General features: G+C 38.9%; 1 protein-coding gene across 3 annotated transcripts in view; it reads left to right on the forward strand.

Moving 5' to 3' along the window:
- LOC126412803 (RNA-binding protein 33-like) overlaps positions 1–18,259 on the forward strand; it is a 236,302-nt gene that overhangs the window by 93,395 nt on the left and 124,648 nt on the right. For 2 of the 3 annotated variants that reach the window (XM_050082581.1, XM_050082582.1), the window contains exon 7: positions 14,287–14,428. In XM_050082581.1, the coding sequence (XP_049938538.1) occupies positions 14,287–14,428 (142 nt within the window). The remainder of the gene's footprint in view (positions 1–14,286; positions 14,429–18,259) is intronic. The other variant, XM_050082583.1, reaches the window with a different exon arrangement.

Raw genomic sequence — 18,259 nt, forward strand, 5'->3', positions numbered from 1 at the left:
TGGCTTCTTATTTAAATAGGTCATTCAGTTTCCTGCTAATCTAGTAGGTTAGATACAGCTGACACAATAGCTAATATATTTCTCAACAACTTAGAACAAAAAATCTTCAGCACTAATAACACATACACACACTAAGACACTTAAATAGTATTTCCAATATGTAGATGGTACTCTGCTGCTAATAGACAGTTCTAACAATGAAATTCAACAGGTACATGCAACACTATATGAACTTCATCCTAACATGAAATTCACTACAGGACATGAACACAATCAATTGACCAACTTCCTAGACCTAACAATAAAAAGCAGTAACACCACAAATTAGTTTAAAATTTACAGAAAAACTACGACCTCAGATAATATTATTAATGCAAATTCTTGTCATCCAAAAAAACACTAACATGCTTATTTTCGCACAATGATTAACAGATTACATAATCTACCATTACAACAACCAGCTATTCAGAAAGAACTTGAAACTCTCAAATACATAGCACAACATAACAGTTTTAATCTCAGTATAGTCAGCCAAATACAAGAGAAATATAAAAATCCCACACATGCCCAAATTCATGCTGACATAAAATTAATATGAGAAACATCAACTAAATGGAAAATCACATATATACTACGAGTACACATAAGAAATATATCAAACTAACTAAATCCAATATTAAAAAATACTACAGTGAGATTTGCGAACTGTACTGCACACAACATAAAAACACAAATCCATTCCAATAAAACAAAACCACCAACATACATATACCCAGATATCTATAAAACCTGTTGTAACAACTGAAAAATCTATATAGGCCAAACAGGAAGAAATTTTGTAATTAGATGTCGAGAACACACCAGAAAGAGTAACGCAAAATCCCTCAACATTTTTCTGCCACTTGAAGATGGAAACCAATAACTACACAATGAAAATCCTATATATAATACCTAAAGGCCCAAAAATTACCATTTTAGAAGAAATAGAAATATGTGCGCGCGCGCGCGCACACACACACACACACACACACACACACAGGTGAATAAGATAAATATATAACCATACGACATCTATGATTTTTGTCAGGTAAAGCTGTCAAATTTATAGAAAATCAAAATTTCAAAAATTACTCAACAGCATCTACTGTGGAGAAAGAGTATATATATAATAAACAAAAACAATTCACTCAGTATTACAAATACAATATGCAGAAATATTTGATAGCTACAACATCAACGATGTTATATGGAAGTACGTACTCACACACTTTTACAAACCAGTCAGGTATATAATGTAAAAATTTTATAAGCTAAAAGCACTATATAATTGCATATCCCTTGAAAATGCAATGCAGCCAAAATAAGTTTATTGCGTAAATGTACAACTCTTGAATAAAGCTTCAAAAAATAGCAGCATCCTAGTACAGTAAATATACAGGGCTATTACAAATGATTGAAGCGATTTCATAAATTCACTGTAGCTCCATTCATTGATATATGGTCACAACACACTACAGATACGTAGAAAAACTCATAAAGTTTTGTTTGGCTGAAGCCGCACTTCTGGTTTCTGCCACCAGAGCGATCGAGAGCGCAGTGAGACAAAATGGCGACAGGAGCCGAGAAAGCGTATGCCGTGCTTGAAATGCACTCACATCAGTCAGTCATAAAAGTGCAACGACACTTCAGGACGAAGTTCAACAAAGATCCACCAACTGCTAACTCCATTCGGCGATGGTATGTGCAGTTTAAAGCTTCTGGATGCCTCTGTAAGGGGAAATCAACGGGTAAGCCTGCAGTGAGCGAAGAAACGGTTGAACGCGTGCGGGCAAGTTTCACGCGTAGCCCGCAGAAGTCGACGAATAAAGCAAGCAGGGAGCTAAACGTACCACAGCCGATGGTTTGGAAAATCTTACGGAAAAGGCTAAAGCAGAAGCCTTACCGTTTAAAATTGCTACAAGCCCTGACACCCGATGACAAAGTCAAACGCTTTGAATTTTTGGCGCAGTTGCAACAGCTCATGGAAGAGGATGCGTTCAGTGTGAAACTTGTTTTCAGTGATGAAGCAACATTTTTTCTTAATGGTGAAGTGAACAGACACAATGTGCGAATCTGGGCGGTAGAGACTCCTCACGCATTCGTGCAGCAAATTCGCAATTCACCAAAAGTTAATGTGTTTTGTGCAATCTCACGTTTAAAGTTTACGGCCCCTTTTTCTTCTGCGTAAAAAACGTTACAGGACACGTGTATCTGGACATGCTGGAAAACTGGCTCATGCCACAACTGGAGACCGACAGCGCCGACTTCATCTTTCAACAGGATGGTGCTCCACCGCACTTCCATCATGATGTTCGGCATTTCTTAAACAGGAGATTGGAAAACCGATGGATCGGTCGTGTTGGAGATCATGATCAGCAATTCATGTCATGGCCTCCACGTTCTCCCGACTTAACCCCATGCGATTTCTTTCTGTGGGGTTATGTGAAAGATTCAGTGTTTAAACCTCCTCTACCAAGAAACGTGCCAGAACTGCGAGCTCGCATCAACGATGCTTTCATGCTTTCGAACTCATTGATGGGGACATGCTGCGCCGAGTGTGGGAGGAACTTGATTATCGGCTTGATGTCTGCCGAATCACTAAAGGGGCACATATCGAACATTTGTGAATGCCTAAAAAAACTTTTTGAGTTTTTGTATGTATGTGCAAAGCATTGTGAAAATATCTCAAATAATAAAGTTATTGTAGAGCTGTGAAATCGCTTCAATCATTTGTAATAACCCTGTATATAAAATGTTTTTAAATGATCCATATGATGGTAATGAATGTAGTCTGATAATATTTGTTCTCCTTGGAACCCTCACATATCGATAAGTTTGCTATGATGCAGTACACAGAATTAGGATTAGTCTGAAAGGATGACATGGTGCCAGTTTTGGGTCCATTGTTGTTGGTGGTGATGGTGCACCACTGACAGCCCACCTCTCTCTGCTGCTGTGACAAGGGAAGACACGACAATGTTCATCATGCTGAAAGTCCATGGTTCACCGGACCTTGTTGCACTGCCCTTGTGGGTACTTGCCTTGCCTTGTTGCAAGCAAGCCCATTACCTGACTCAGGGTTCTTGACATGGGTATATGACACTGCACAGCCAAGTGAACTGTACGTTTGTCCTCTTGGGCGCTAGTCACACGGAACCACTGTCATCCTGCAAGGTTGTTGAGTATGGTCCGTCCTGCTGAACCAGTTGATTCAACATTAACATGACAGTCATGAGACACCCAACCACTAATATCACAGAATGGTAAACCACATCTTGACCGGCCTCCATTGTGTAGCTGTTGAATTTTTGATATGTGCTGCTGGAAGTTTATCCTTCTTATATGAGACAAAACTTGATCGTGTCACAAAGAAATAAAATTTCTGAATGGGATTAAATACCACTGCTTGTACATACTTCGAGAATTTGCATTTAGGTGTTAATCATTTGTATATCCAACAGTACAGAGCATTTAATGCCAGATTGACTTTTTTCACATACCATCTTCATGGTGTCAAATTTTTAATGGCAAACAGTGTAAATAATGGGAAGAGTGAAAGTAACAGTTCAGCATACAGTGGAGGCATTGACACATCGATAAGCATCTAAATGAGGCTGAGAACTTTTCTAACAGGACATCATTTCCACATTTGACTGTAAAGTTATTTATTTATAAAAACCAATATTGTAGTTTCAGCCTTATGGCCATTATCAATTGGAATATCGTGAACTGCAAAAGCAGATCATATACACACAATTATATTTGAGTCGTGTCATGCGTTTAGCAGTTATATAATAAAATAAAGTCAAAATTAACATATTGCTCACATTGTGCTTCAGCATATACCAAAATAATAAAAACTATGCGACATGTATATTGGTTGTTGGCAAAAAAAAAGTGTCGGATGTTTTGAGAGGTGGTAGTAACCATCAAGACAAGAAAAAAAGGTCCAATAAATATGGGTTCGGAAATGCATACAATCTGAGATCGTTACATTTGTCCATAGTGGTTGAAGACAATAACTCCACCTCCTTGACATGCAAGATAAACATTGAGGAGACAAATACTGTATGGACACAATCATAGCCTTAGTGACCTGTAAGCAGGGTTCATTACTCTGCATGTCTTTCTGTATTGACATACTCTGGTATTAACATCAGTCTGAGCATTGGGTAGTTTACAACCAGTTGTGTTGTCAGCATTGTGTTATAGATGCTGTAGTCTCAGACTTGTTAGTGTGTGTTATTGTGCAGTAAATTTCTAGCAGTGCTGGGTATGTGTTGTAGAGTTGTATCAACTTTAAAAAAAAATGGCTTAATTGTTATGTTTACTGTTGTTGTGATGTGCATATTGCCCTCTACATAAATGGTGCAGTAATTTTCATTTGTCTTCCACATGTTAGCAATAGGCATGTACTAATTGACAAGTGAAATGGTACATATGATTTTCTGCTACAGTTTAGCAAATGGAAATAGTTGCAAGCCTGTGCCATCTACACGGAAAAATATTCACATTCACATACAGCTGTTCGGCTAACTATTTCAGCATTTCAAGGACACAGGTCCTCTAGCACCACACAAGGTGAACAGTAGGTGGTCTTGATCAGTCCACACACCTCAGATGGAGGAGCATGTTCTAAATCTACGACAAGGTGGGTTTCACAAGAGATGACATTGTGAACTTTCATAACCAGTGTGTGGCAATTGGCAGCAGCAGAAGGCATGATTCTCTATTTGTCTGGTTGGTACTACATGAGCAATTGCTGCATCCGTACCATCTTCAGTGCAATAAAGCACTAAGGCCAGAAGGTGACCACAGCAGATTGCAGTCCTGTCAGTGGCTCTTACAGAAGTGTACTGCAGATCTACTGCTTTTGCGAAGATTTTAGTGACTGACGAGGCAGGGTTCACAAGAGATGGCATGTGACGTTCATAACCAGCATGAGTGGGCTAATGGAAATCCCTGTGCACTTGCAGAAAGAGTGCATAAACGACATCAGTGTATGGGCAGGTGTTTTTAGTGATAAATTACTAGGGCTGTACATCCTACAATGAAGATTAAACGGGACTCATTGTCATCAATTTCTTGTTAATATATTGCCTCCCTTGTTGGCCTTATCAGCAAAGATTACAGGTGTGGTTTATGCACTGTCATGCACCAGCACATTTCCTCTGCAGAGTGCATGAACATCTGATGCTGACATTTCAAGATCGCTGGATAGGTCTGGGAGGCCCCACACCTTGACCTCCCCATTCCCCAGACTTCAGTCCCCAACATATTTGGTTCCCGTAGGATTTTGGTTATTTGGGGGGGGGGGGGGGGGATGCTTAAAGGCATTAGTCTATGCCATCCCAGTCAGTGATGTCCAAATAGTGCAGGATTTCGTTTTCAATGCATGGCAGCTTACGATGACAACCAGGTGTATTTCAATGAGTGGTGATTTGTTATCCCAAGGGAGAGAGGGATGCATTGCCATGGACAGAAATCATGTTGGACACCTCCTATTACAAGTGTGATGAAAGGACATCAGGTCGAACCTTCCCTATGAACATGTGTGCATATCTCAGAAAGTAAGTTTTGAGGACCTGTGTTTATTGGACTTTATGTTCTTGTTTTGGTGGATACTAACACCCCTCAAAATCTTCAACAATTTCTTTTTAGCACCCTGTATATGTCATCAGCACATACATATGTTGGCTATTTCAGTGCAAGAATGGGTCTACATTAATCAAGAACGAACTACGAATGACATAAAAATGGCATAAATTATACATGCAGTTAGTGGTATTATCTTCTTTTACAAAAATTGCATCAAACCATTACGTGTGTACACTGTATAGGTGATAAATGAGGCTGTTGTCAGGAAAAAACACATTCTCGTGTGGTATTCTGTATGCTATCGCCAGACATCATGCACTACAGAGTAAACATTTCCTATCTGAGTGAGTTAATAATTATTGTAAGTCAGTCGGCAAACATTCGATATTCTGCTGTATAATAGAACCGTACTATTTAAGGAAGGAGATGGGTATATCATTTACCAAGGCATGACTTTGTAAAAGTCGTCTCCCCTAGCTTTGCATGCTCATAACATCTAGCAATCTGGGCAGTAATAATCAATAGACCCCATTACTCATGCATACATTGCAACAAAAACACTGAATGTGAACTTCACAACCACATAAAACCATCTTTTGTGACATTGCTTACTAAATATACTGAATTAATAAATAAAATAAAAAATATATGCTTACAGACACTGAATCTAAAGCGAAATTTATGGGAGAAATATCTCAGCCCTTTGAAATACATGCAGGTGTAAAGTAAGGTGGTGGCCTGTCCCCGATTCTTTTTAATAGTGTTTTAGAAAAAACCGTGCAACTTTGGAAGGAAAAACTGAATGAATGTAAGATTTCACAAATAAGGTTGGGAAAAGGAAACAAAAATATTGAAATTAACTGTCTCACATTTGCAGATGACATTGCTATACTTTCTGAAAATGTGACATCTCCTATATCAAAAATTAATCTTGTAGAAGCAATAGCCAGTAGGACTAGCTTAAGAATTTCTGCATGGGGAAAACATATTACAAACATTAAAAAGATGCTGCCACTTTCTGATAACAGCCAAATTGAAAAGGTTAAAAAATTTGAATACCTTTGGGAGACAGCAGTTTTAGAGGAAAGGATTTGTAAAATGGGAAAAGCATGTGGTTTAACTAAAGATGTTAACAATAAAAAATGTGTTAAATCTTCAAATTTAACACACATATTTCGGACAACACAACAACACATATAAGTCACTGAGTAAGTGGACCTGTGAACAAGTCTGCATTCGATTAAACACTGAGTCTCAGTCTAGCGGCCGCTGCTCGGCTGGCCGCTTAGGTGGCGCAGCTGCTGCATGGCTGGCAGACAGCGCCGCACGTAGAGGACGTGTGTAATTGCGCGGCGGCACTTTGAATAATCGGCGAGTCACAACAAAATGCCTGTCTAAAAATGCAAAAAACAAGGTGCATTCAATACACTAGTGAAGGCAGAATCTCTATACAGTGCAACGTCACTTAATGAGCACCTCTCATAAGGTGCAATTCACATAACATGCGAAACAGATTGTAAAAAAAAAGTGACTCACTTTGTGAGCAATGTTTTGCGTAATGAGCAACAACGATTACGTAGATTTAGTGTGATGACACCAGCTGTTCCTGCAGCGAGAGCAATGCTCAACAATATGAACACCTTTCATTGTTGACAGAGGTATATGAACAATGTCTTTTGTATGCACTGCAGTCTGGGTTTAGTGCTCTTTTGCTATCATCTTAGTGCAGCTTGTGGCCACACATTTTTCTAAACTTGTGTTCACAGAGCATTTTTCTTTGTGTGTAGATTTTAATAATCTTCATATAAATGTCCCTAAAGATAAAGCCTCAAGAAGACGACAAAAGAGAAAAAAATGACCTTAGGAATGACACACAAAATCACTGAAAAACGTGAACGTGGTGTGAATGTTGCTGATTTAGCACATGCTTACAATTGGTCTACATTATTTATTTGCACTATCCCCAAGAACAGGGACAAAATTACAGATATAGATGCTTCAAAGGGAGTGACAAGAGTATCTAAACAATGGTTTCGTATTCTGGCTGATGTCGAAAGGTTGGTCCGCGTATGGATAAATGACAAGCAATTGTAAGGTGACACTATTAATGAGAACATCTTCCTGGCAGATTAAAACTGTGTGCCCGACTGAGACTCGAACTCGGGACCTTTGCCTTTTGCAGGCAAGTGCTCTACCATCTGAGCTACCGAAGCACGACTCACACCCGGTCCTCACAGCTTCACTTCTGCCAGTATCTCGTCTCCCACCTTCCAAACTTTACAGAAGCTCTCCTGCGAACCCTGCAGAACTAGCACTTCTGAAAGAAAGGATACTGCGGAGACATGGCTTAGCCACAGCCTGGGGGATGTTTCCAGAATGAGATTTTCACTCTGCAGCGGAGTGTGCGCTGATATGAAACTTCCTAGCAGATTAAAACTGTGTGCCCGACCGAGACTTGAACTCGGGACCTTTGCCTTTCGTGGGCAAGTGCTCTACCATCGGAGCTACCGAAGCACGACTCACGCCCGGTCCTCACACCTTCACTTCTGCCAGTATGTCTCTGCAGTATCCTTTCTTTCAGGAGTGCTAGTTCTGCAGGGTTTGCAGGAGAGCTTCTGTAAAGTTTGGAAGGTGGGAGACAAGATACTGGCAGAAGTGAAGCTGTGAGGACCGGGCGTGAGTCGTGCTTCGATAGCTCAGATGGTAGAGCACTTGCCCGCGAAAGGCAAAGGTCCCGAGTTCGAGTCTCGGCCGGGCACACAGTTTTAATCTGCCAGGAAGTATCATATCAGCGCACACTCCGCTGCAGAGTGAAAATCTCATTCTGGAATGAGAACATCATTTGTGAGAAGTTGAGAATGAATTTTGCCAACCTTGTTAAGAAGCACCAAGGGTCATCAGTGGCCAAAGAAGTGTTAAGGGAAGTTGTGTGTGGTTCAAGAAGTTTAAGAAGAGAACCAGCATCCACAGCATTGTGAGGCACGTTGAAGCAGCCAGCTCCGCTACAAAAGCAGCAGAGAACTTCGTCAGAAACGTCAAAATGCTTGTAGATTCTGAGGGTTATCTGCCGTAACAGGTTTTTAATTGTGACAAGATGGATCTATTCTGGAAAAAGGTGCCGAAGCTTACCTTCGTAACAGCAGAGGAGAATACATTACCCGGTCACAAGCCAATGAGAGACCATCTTACACTGCTATTATGTGCCAATGCAAGTGATGATTTGAGAATTAAACTGCCGCTTGTTTACCATTCAGAAGTTTAAAGTGCAGAACAACAGGTTAAGTGTGATGTGGAGGCCCAATAACAAGTCTAGGGTGACATGTAATCTTTTTTGTGATTGGATCAATGAAGTGTTTGGTCCTCCAGTGAAAAAATATTTGCTTGATATGAATCTGCCATCCATGTCTTCCTTGCTATGGACAACACTCCTATCCATTCTCTAGGCCTACAAGACTACGTTCTTGAAGAATTTCAGTTCATTGAGATCAAATTTGTCTCCCAACACCACTCCGTTACTCCAGCCTATGGACCAAAAAACAGATTATTTCTAACTTTAAGAAGCTGTGCACTAAAGCACGCTTCGAGCATTGCTTTGAGTTGACTGACTTGAATGAGTTGAATGACTGACTCTCAGAGAGTTTTGGAAATAATACTTCAACATCTTTACCTGCATCAGTATGATCGAAAAGATGTGGCGGGGGGTTACCAAGAAAACTCTCACTTCTGCTTGGATGAAGCTTTGGCTGGAGTGCATTGTCAAATGTGACTCTGAGGCATTTGAGTCAGTACCTGTGAAGCCTGTAGTCAATGAGATTGTGTCTTTGGCCAAGAACATGAGACTAGAAGTGAATAACAATGATATTGATGAGCTTGTGGAAGATCACAGCCAAGAAATGACCACCAAAGAGCTTATGGAGTTGTAGTGTGTTTCATAGCAGGAAGTTGTGGTGAGGAGTTCTTCAGAGGAGGAGGAGGTGGTGCTGGTAACGAGAAAGCAGCAATCTTCTGGTGCAACAAGAGAAATGTTAATGTGGAAAGCATGTGAATCGGTTGCATTGTACATTGAAAATCACCACCTCCAATAAAGCAGTGGGTATGTGCGCTACAAATTTATTTTATGAGAATACTGTGCCGCAGTTTTGCCAAATGTTGAAGCATAAGCAGAAACAAATGACTATATATAGCTTGCTAGTAAAAAGAACTAATTATGTATCATGAATAATAAAGTGCGTATATTGTATGTATAATTTTCTTTGAATAAATGGCACGTCAAAGCTAAAACTTTCAGTATTTTTTTCTGCATGGAATGCATTATCATATTTTACATTAATTTATAGGCGATAAATTGTTTCACTTAATGAGTATTTCTCTCTACGAGTAACACTCTTGAACAAATTATGCTTGCTACTCAAGGTTCCACTGTATGCAAGTGAATATCTAGCATTAAACTATAAATTAGAAATAATAAAAAGGCGAATCATTAGGAATGTATTAGGCCCATGAGAAACTATGGAACTTCGTAGTAATGACAAAATTTATTGAAATATAGAAAACTTCTCAGAAGAAGACTTCTATTTTTTGGACATTTATATCAAATTAAAGACAGTCGATTAACCAAACAGATCTTCAAAAGTTTGTGGCGTAAGAAGACAACAAGAAGTGGCATCCATAAAGTAGAAAAAAAATTATGCGAAAGCTGAAGGAGCAACTGACAGAGAAGTGTTAACTGACAGAGAGGTGTTCAGGGAAAAGTATCGAATGTGGAAGGATTTCAAGGTAGGAGAGTGCAAAAAACTGGTCTGAAGTGGTCAGCAGACAGGAAGAAAAAACAGTGGGCAGACGAAAGAGCCCTAGAACAAAAGAACCACCAAAAAGGAACATGTGGTCCTTAGTTGACCATTCGTATATATGCATCCTAGGTTATTTCCCACTTCGTATGGAAGATTACTTCTACAGGAAAAATAACACTGTAAACTACATTCTAAAACTGTAAGACACTTGTGCAGATTTATTCATACAACCATTGGTTTTCTCAGAATGCTTAGGAAAACACTGCCGTTTGGGCTGCTTTGGTAAGACCGATTTAAAACACAGTATTCATGAAGATTTTTAAAATACGTTACTCACATTTAACCCACAGGCATTGTGAATACAAAATACATATGCATTCAACACAAAACTCCTTCATTTTCTTAAGGAAGATGGGGACAATACAAAACAATGATAACAGTGTAACTACTATTCATGCTACAAAACTAGAATACACACATTTCAGTACATGTTATTGCATCTCATGTATGTTGGTATTTCTAAGTCAGTTTAGAAAGCAATGCACTATTATTGACTTATTGCTATATGAGGTGGCACACATTGTGCGTGTTCAGTATATAAAGATGTTTCAAAGTAGTTAAATTATGTAACATATTTTAGATGCGTGTATAACAGTGCACGTAACATCTTCCTGGATACGAAACAAATTGGTATAAAGTTGTCCATAACATATTCATATATCTAATGTGTTAATTTCATCCCCATCGATGCGCAAGTCATCGAAGTGGCGTCAAATCGAAAGACTTGCACCTGGCGAACGGTCTAGCCGACGGGAGCCCCTAGTCACACAGCATTTACATTTAATAAGAGACTGTGTCAGTATACTGTGATGATAGTGACTTAAGATTAATTCTACAGTGTATTCACATGTTCAAAAGCATATAAATAACAACGGCATCAGAACAGTGTTAACATGGGGATAGGTACCTGATATAAGAATGGTTCTGTTAATGGGTCAGAGGAATTGGGGAGAGGGTTGGACGGGGAAAGACGCACTCACTTAAGTACAACCTCACTTCTGTTACCTTTTATTATTAGCACTAGTGCTGACTAGGAATTATTTGAAAATCTCGTGTTTCGTAACTGTGCTTGCTTGCGGCTTGCTAAACACTCATAAAGTTTGACAGTGGGGCCATTCAAATGTTAGAAATGTTACCATCATGGTTTTTATCTGATTTTGTGACTATGTATTTATTGTGTAATTTGGACACTTCACATATTCTTAATGTTTGGAGTAGTAGCTGTATGTAAGCGCCTTTATGAATATTTATATTTGATACTTCTGCCTGATGATGAGTAGCAATAACCAAAATTACTATCGAAAGAAATAAAAAAATTAATTATTTGACAGCCTCAAGTGGAAACAATCAAGTTATATAATTACATAAAGGCTGTGGACCACTCCAGCATCAAATTATAGGATGGGATATGCCCATGACTTTAGTAGAATGTGTGGGGTAGGTGCATTGTATAGGTCTTGCACCTGGATCTTCCACAGGAGTGTGACTCATATGGTAAGGAATTGGACGTAGTTGTGTAAGGATGAACTAAGATATTTCGTAGATTGGGTGGGCGATGAAGTACCTCTTTGGGAGGTGTCGGAAGGTTTCAGTAAAAAATGTACAGCTTTATTATAAGTGATTTAAAAGTGAAAGGAAAATTAATTGTATTTTGCTCCACTGATTTTTATTTATTACTACAGAGAAACCCCTATTTTATGTTTTCATGTGGTCCAGACCTCAAAACTGTAAAATTCAGGAAAATGGTAAAACCCCCAAAATATGAGCAAAAACACATGTACTTGGCATATATTATTAAAAATCACAGTCCTCTCCAATACTTTGTATAAAATCTGTCTAAGTGGAGGGAATTAAATGAACAATACAATGTTTATAGTATAATTTGTGGTAATGGATTTCATCAGTTCTTAAAAAAATTAGGGATGTGTAACAGCAAGTAAAAAAAAAAATTTGGAATTGTTATGTGGGTACAAGGTAATCAAGCATGTTTTCCGACATGCTACAAGTACAAATTATACATGCAAAACACGCGTTATTGAGAGATCATCCTTTGTGTTCACCCAGAAAAAAAGCAAAAATTGCTGAACATGTTGAATTAAACCAAAAGCGTCACAGCAGCTAAGTGGTTAAACCATAAACATAAATGCGGATAACTGCTTGATGACAGATTTTGTCACCATTGCTGTTATTGTTTAATGCTTTTCTTATAAGCTACGCTTCATATGCTCACCAATGTTAAAGTGTTATTTTAGACTTGATGAGAGATAGAGAGACGTGAAAAAATGAGTTTACTTCCCCAGTTGATGTTACAAGCTTATTAGAAGGTGGCTCATTCAATTCCTACACTGTGTAAAATGTAAAAACTCAAGTGCTACAGTTTTGCTTCGTGCCCTTTTCCACTACTACCAGTCTTTACGATCTGCAGTGTGTAGTGTGTGTGGTGCAAAGTATGTATGTGAATAGTGTATGTAGTTGTTGAAACTGTATTGTGTAATGTATGTAGTTGTTTCAATTGTATTGTGTCAGAATTGAAAATGAAAATCTTTAAAATGTGATATCACAAAACCCTTATTCTATTTCTGTTTGACATCTCTGTCATAGCACATCATCTACATAAAAATATATTTTCAGCACTTCACAAAATGCTTTCACCTCTACATGCACTCAGGGTGTTGAAGGGCCACTCGTCCTCTCCACACATGCAGTAGGCAAGCTCTTTTTATATGTGTTAGTGTGGTGTGGTGGCAGCGCTGACTATTGGTTGACTTTAACAGGTTGCCAGCCAATAAGAGCTCACTAGCCAGAAATGGGCGATGTTTCCTTGCTTATGACCGAGCATATCCTTTGAGACTCAGTGTTAGAATTTAAAAGATTGGCAGTTGATAGTGTTACTGAACACAGTACATTGGAAATACATCCAAAAAGACTAAGTGGCACAAGAAAATATGGTGGCTGGATCACTTTGTCACCTATTGGCTTGGTCCGGAACATTTTGCGTTGACTGTCTTGTTTTTTCATTAGCGATGCAACCTAGCAGTAGTTGTATCATACTAGTGCGGTGAAGCTAAATGCTGCAAGTTGTGTTGGCAACACCGACCATGGATTACGCCACCATTTCCTCTCTGATGTCTCCCCTCTTCACAATGGCCCAAAATATCCCCTTAACTCTGCCACCACCTGTGTTTCGAACCATTTGTCTTTTGTGCCACATATAACTCATTCAGTCACGTCAAATGTCAATAGGAAGAAATGGGGATGTAATCAAGCGAGATGTTGAGTAAGAACCTTAATTGAGGTAAACCTTATTAGGAAGAATTGTAAAATCAGGACTTTTTTTAGCATTGATCTTTTCACAGGGGCTATGAATTTAGGGAGAATCATGAAAAAAGTAAAATCAGAGAAGGTAGAATTAAAGTTCCACTGTAATTGGTATCCTGTTAATTTAGGACATTATCAGTTAACAACTGACTAGTGTCCATAAAGACAAATTTACTAGGTTTGAACATCCAATATCTGCTCTAACTCACCCAATGAGCTGCAGTGGGGAGGGGGGAGAGTGTGGGTAGGCTTTACACTGAAGGTGAACTCCTAATTTTGCATTTTTGCATAAACAAATCATTGTCAGTAATGAAAGAAGTGTGACAGAAAAATCGTAGCATCAACTAAAATAAATACTAGTAGAACAAAGTTAAGTTGGTTTGCTTTTTATGCTTAAGTATGAAACATTTTGATTCAGTAGTAGTTGAAGTATCCATTAATATATTAACATGTAAATGTGTTTTTGTGGTACTGCCCGCAGCAGCAGCAACATTATCAACAGAAGCTACAACCATTCCACTCATTCCAGAACTCTGGACCCCATTTTGCTCAGATGCAACAACCACCTCAGAAGATTCTCATAAATCCACACTTCAGAGGTGCTGTACAGCCCCACTCAGATGGTAAGTGCAAATTGTATGTATATTTCAGTTTGTTCCTAGAACTATTCCAAACTTGAGTCTCCGACTATTTTGTAATAAAACACTTCGAAATTATTAAATCCACTTATTTTGTGTAAGCATCATATTTCAGTTCTTACCTTAGTCCAGTGTCCACATTTTGATTTAACACTGCCTAATTTGGCCATGTTCTGGAGCAGGATTGCTACCCATCTTCCATAAATGAGGCAGTGAGTGATTATTAAAAACATGGTCCGAACTGCACTTAAGCCTTTATCTGTCAGGTGTGCAACTGTGTATATAGTTGTGATTACCTTTAAAAAATATAATTTTGTGGATTGGTATCATTATAAAAAAGTTGACAACTTATACAAAACCTGTGTGAAATCGTAATGTATATCCTTTTCCCTGTAACTGAGTGGGAGAAAAAAGAACTAAATCTTTAAAAAGTTATCAATCACTGAACTGTTTTTCGTGTTTGTTCTCATACATTGTGTCCATTGCAACTGCAAGATAATCAACGATTAATTTTATTTTCTTATGCTTACTAATAAAACAGTAATAAAGTCAGTTATAGTGTGCGCTATTGTTGATGTATTAGCTAAAGGGACAATTGAAGGATTAACATTCCATTTTTTCTTGTCTATACAGATAAACAATTACAGTATTATGAAAAAAATAGTTTCTACTCGCCATATAATGGAGATGCTGAGTCACAGGTAGGCACAACAAAAAGACCGTCGGAAAGTCAGCTGAAGAGAGAGAGAGAGAGAGAGAGAGAGTGTGTGTGTGTGTGTGTGTGTGTGTGTGTGTGTGTGTGAGTGTTTGATAATGGCCTTGTTGGCCTATCTGCGACTCAGCGTCTCCACTATATGGTGAGTAGCGACTATCCTTTTCATAATATTGTTACACTCCATCATGGATTTTCCATTGTTAGATAAACAGTTACATTGTTATGTGCAATATTTTGGCTGCCACTGTAGTCATCTTCATCAGATGCTGCAAATTATGCTCTTACATGTGCTTGCTACCAGCATTTCAGCTGAATATAGGAGATATTCAGCAGTAAACACAAGTTAGTGTAATTGGATAATGAGTTGAATAACATCAGATGGGATATGATAGGGTTATCAGAAGTGCTCCATGTTTCAGACATATAGGTATCTCAGATAGAATAGCAGATAAATTAAAAAAAAAAAATAAAATAAAATAAACAAAAGATTTTCCATGACAATCATTCAAGTCTATGCACTAACAACATTATATGCTGCTGTGAACGTATAATACCTCTTTGAAGGAATGCGAAAACTGATATATAATAGAAAATCTTAGCGCGAGTCATTGATAAGAAACTTTAATGGAAAAGAAGGACAATAATGAAATAAGGATTCTTCAATGAGAAAATTTTAATATAATAGCAAAAATTAATATGACTAGTGCGCAAAACTTAAGGACAAAAGTAACTTTCTCATGATGTGTTGCTGCAAAGTAACATAGCTCAATGGAACTTCGAGCACAGGGTCCCAGGTTCGATTCCTGGCGGGGTCAGGGATTTTCTCCTGCCTTGAGATGATTGGGTGTTTGTGTTGTCCTCATCATTTCATCATCATTCATGAAAGTGGGAAGATTGGACTGAGCAAATGTTTGGAATTTGTAGGTGTGCTGATACCACGCAGTTGAGTGCCCCACAAACCAATCATCATATCATCATCAGCATCAATGGAACTTGCAGCCTACTTAAAAAAGAACTGCTACTGTATAGTACAGAAGGTAACTGATGGGGTGGGAACATGCAGTGAGATGAACAGAAATGGCACCTTTTTTCAAAGACAGTAATTACACTGAAGTCTCGGTGATTTATGATGGGACCCTAGACATCACAAATGGCAGAAAAAGGTACTTACGGGCGTGTGATCACCACGAATGGGAATGCATCCTCTGCAACATGCACCCATAGCCATGTTGGCCACAAGGTTGGTAAGTAGTTCTTGTAGTGGGACATTCCATTCCTCCACTAGTGCAGTTGACAACTGCTGCTTGGTTGTTGATGCATGTTCACATACTGCAACACGTCTCCCCAACGCATCCCACACATACTCAAAGGGATCTCAATCGGTAATGCGGGCAGGGCCATCCATTTGCTACACATGCTGTTGTTCCATGGGCTCCTCCACTTCTGCTATTCACTGTGGTTGTGGATTGCCATCCATAAAAATGAAATTGGGGCTGAATGCACCCCTGAAAAGATGCATGTGGGATAGGAGTACAGTGTCACAATAAAGTTAACTGGTTTGTGTACCATGATCAAAGATGTGGGTGTCAGTATGTCCATGCACAATTGTGCTTCCCCGCACCATGACACCTGGACCACCAAAATGATTATGTTCAACAACATTTTGAGGTGCATTACATGTTCCACTACTTGTCATACTTGGCATATGAAGGTACATCCAGACTCACAACTCAGACTGAATCTGCTCTCATCCACGAAGAGTACACGACCCAGCTGCTTGCTGGTCCAGTCCTTTTGCTCTTGGCACCATCACATACAGAATGTGCAACATGCTGGTCATCAGGTAAAGAAACCAACCCCATTCATTCGCTATGCCTCTGTGGAGTGAGAGATTGCGTGCCTTGCAGTCCTGTTAAATGTAGTTGCCATGGCACCCACTATTTGACATGGGTTCTTCCTTGCCTGTTGCACGATTGAGTGGTTATCATCTACTGTAGCTGACATGGTTGACCACTTCCTCTCCTTCGTACAGCAGTGCCCATGATTCGGAATGCTCCCCCTGCATGTGGAACAAAGCTGCAAGCAGTACCAAACTCCTGGGATACACTTATCACACTTGTCTTCCTCCCAATTTTCCGATGATTCTTCCCCATGTACAGTCATCCAAATGTTGTCTTTGACCCATGTTGTAATGAAGAACACAGTGCACGGAAACTGCTTGCTGATAGACACACTGTCTTTTCCCATTCCTTCAAGTGTTGCTGAGCCATTAACATTTGATGCTATACTCATGCTGACCTCACACTTCCACAGTGTAGTAAATCTGTTGCATTACTTTATCTGGCTCGTTCGTGAGTTTTCCAAAGCTGTGTATGTTGGTAGAATTTGTCAAAGGTAATATATTTATGCTTCATACATTCTGGCAGAAGAAAAACACAAATAGAAAAGGGACTCAGCAGGGACTAACTGGAAATAAGAAATGAAACTGAATCTTTTATCAAACATTAGAGAGATTGTGCAGGATGTGACAGTCCTGAACTGCTTTAGTTCATCAATTCTGAGATGCTGAGTAAAATAGAAGTAAAGCTGAAATAAGCAAACTCACAAGGCAAGAAACCAAGACGTTTGGATTACGAGAAATTGTTTAATAATAAGGGCTGCATACTAGATTAAATTAAGCAATCAGTTTAGCATCTTGGAAAATCAGGATTATGTGGATATAGAGGAAAGATCCAATTATTTAGCATAAGTACTCAGGAAAGCAGTAAAAGGTGTTAGGGGCAGAGACAAAAGAAAAGAAAACTTCAAATGGAGCAAGGAAGGAGAGAGTGCAAGCAAATGATAACAGAAATATAGTAGATTACACTGTATTAAACACAATTGCTTGGAAATGTATCTGTGAGGATGTGAGGAAATAAAATGAAAATGCCATTGGAGAAACAATGAAAAACTGTAAGAGCAGGCAGAACGCAGAACAGAAACATGTGTTTATTGGATGTCACTTTGCATTAGTTAATAAGGCAGTAACAAACAAAAATGGGGAAAATCTATCAAGTGTTTGAGGATTCCTTTAACTGTTTGTATAATTCAGAAAATGAATA

The sequence above is a fragment of the Schistocerca serialis genome, chromosome 7, assembly GCF_023864345.2.
Source record: "Schistocerca serialis cubense isolate TAMUIC-IGC-003099 chromosome 7, iqSchSeri2.2, whole genome shotgun sequence".
In the NCBI taxonomy this organism is placed as follows: Eukaryota; Metazoa; Arthropoda; class Insecta; order Orthoptera; family Acrididae; genus Schistocerca; species Schistocerca serialis.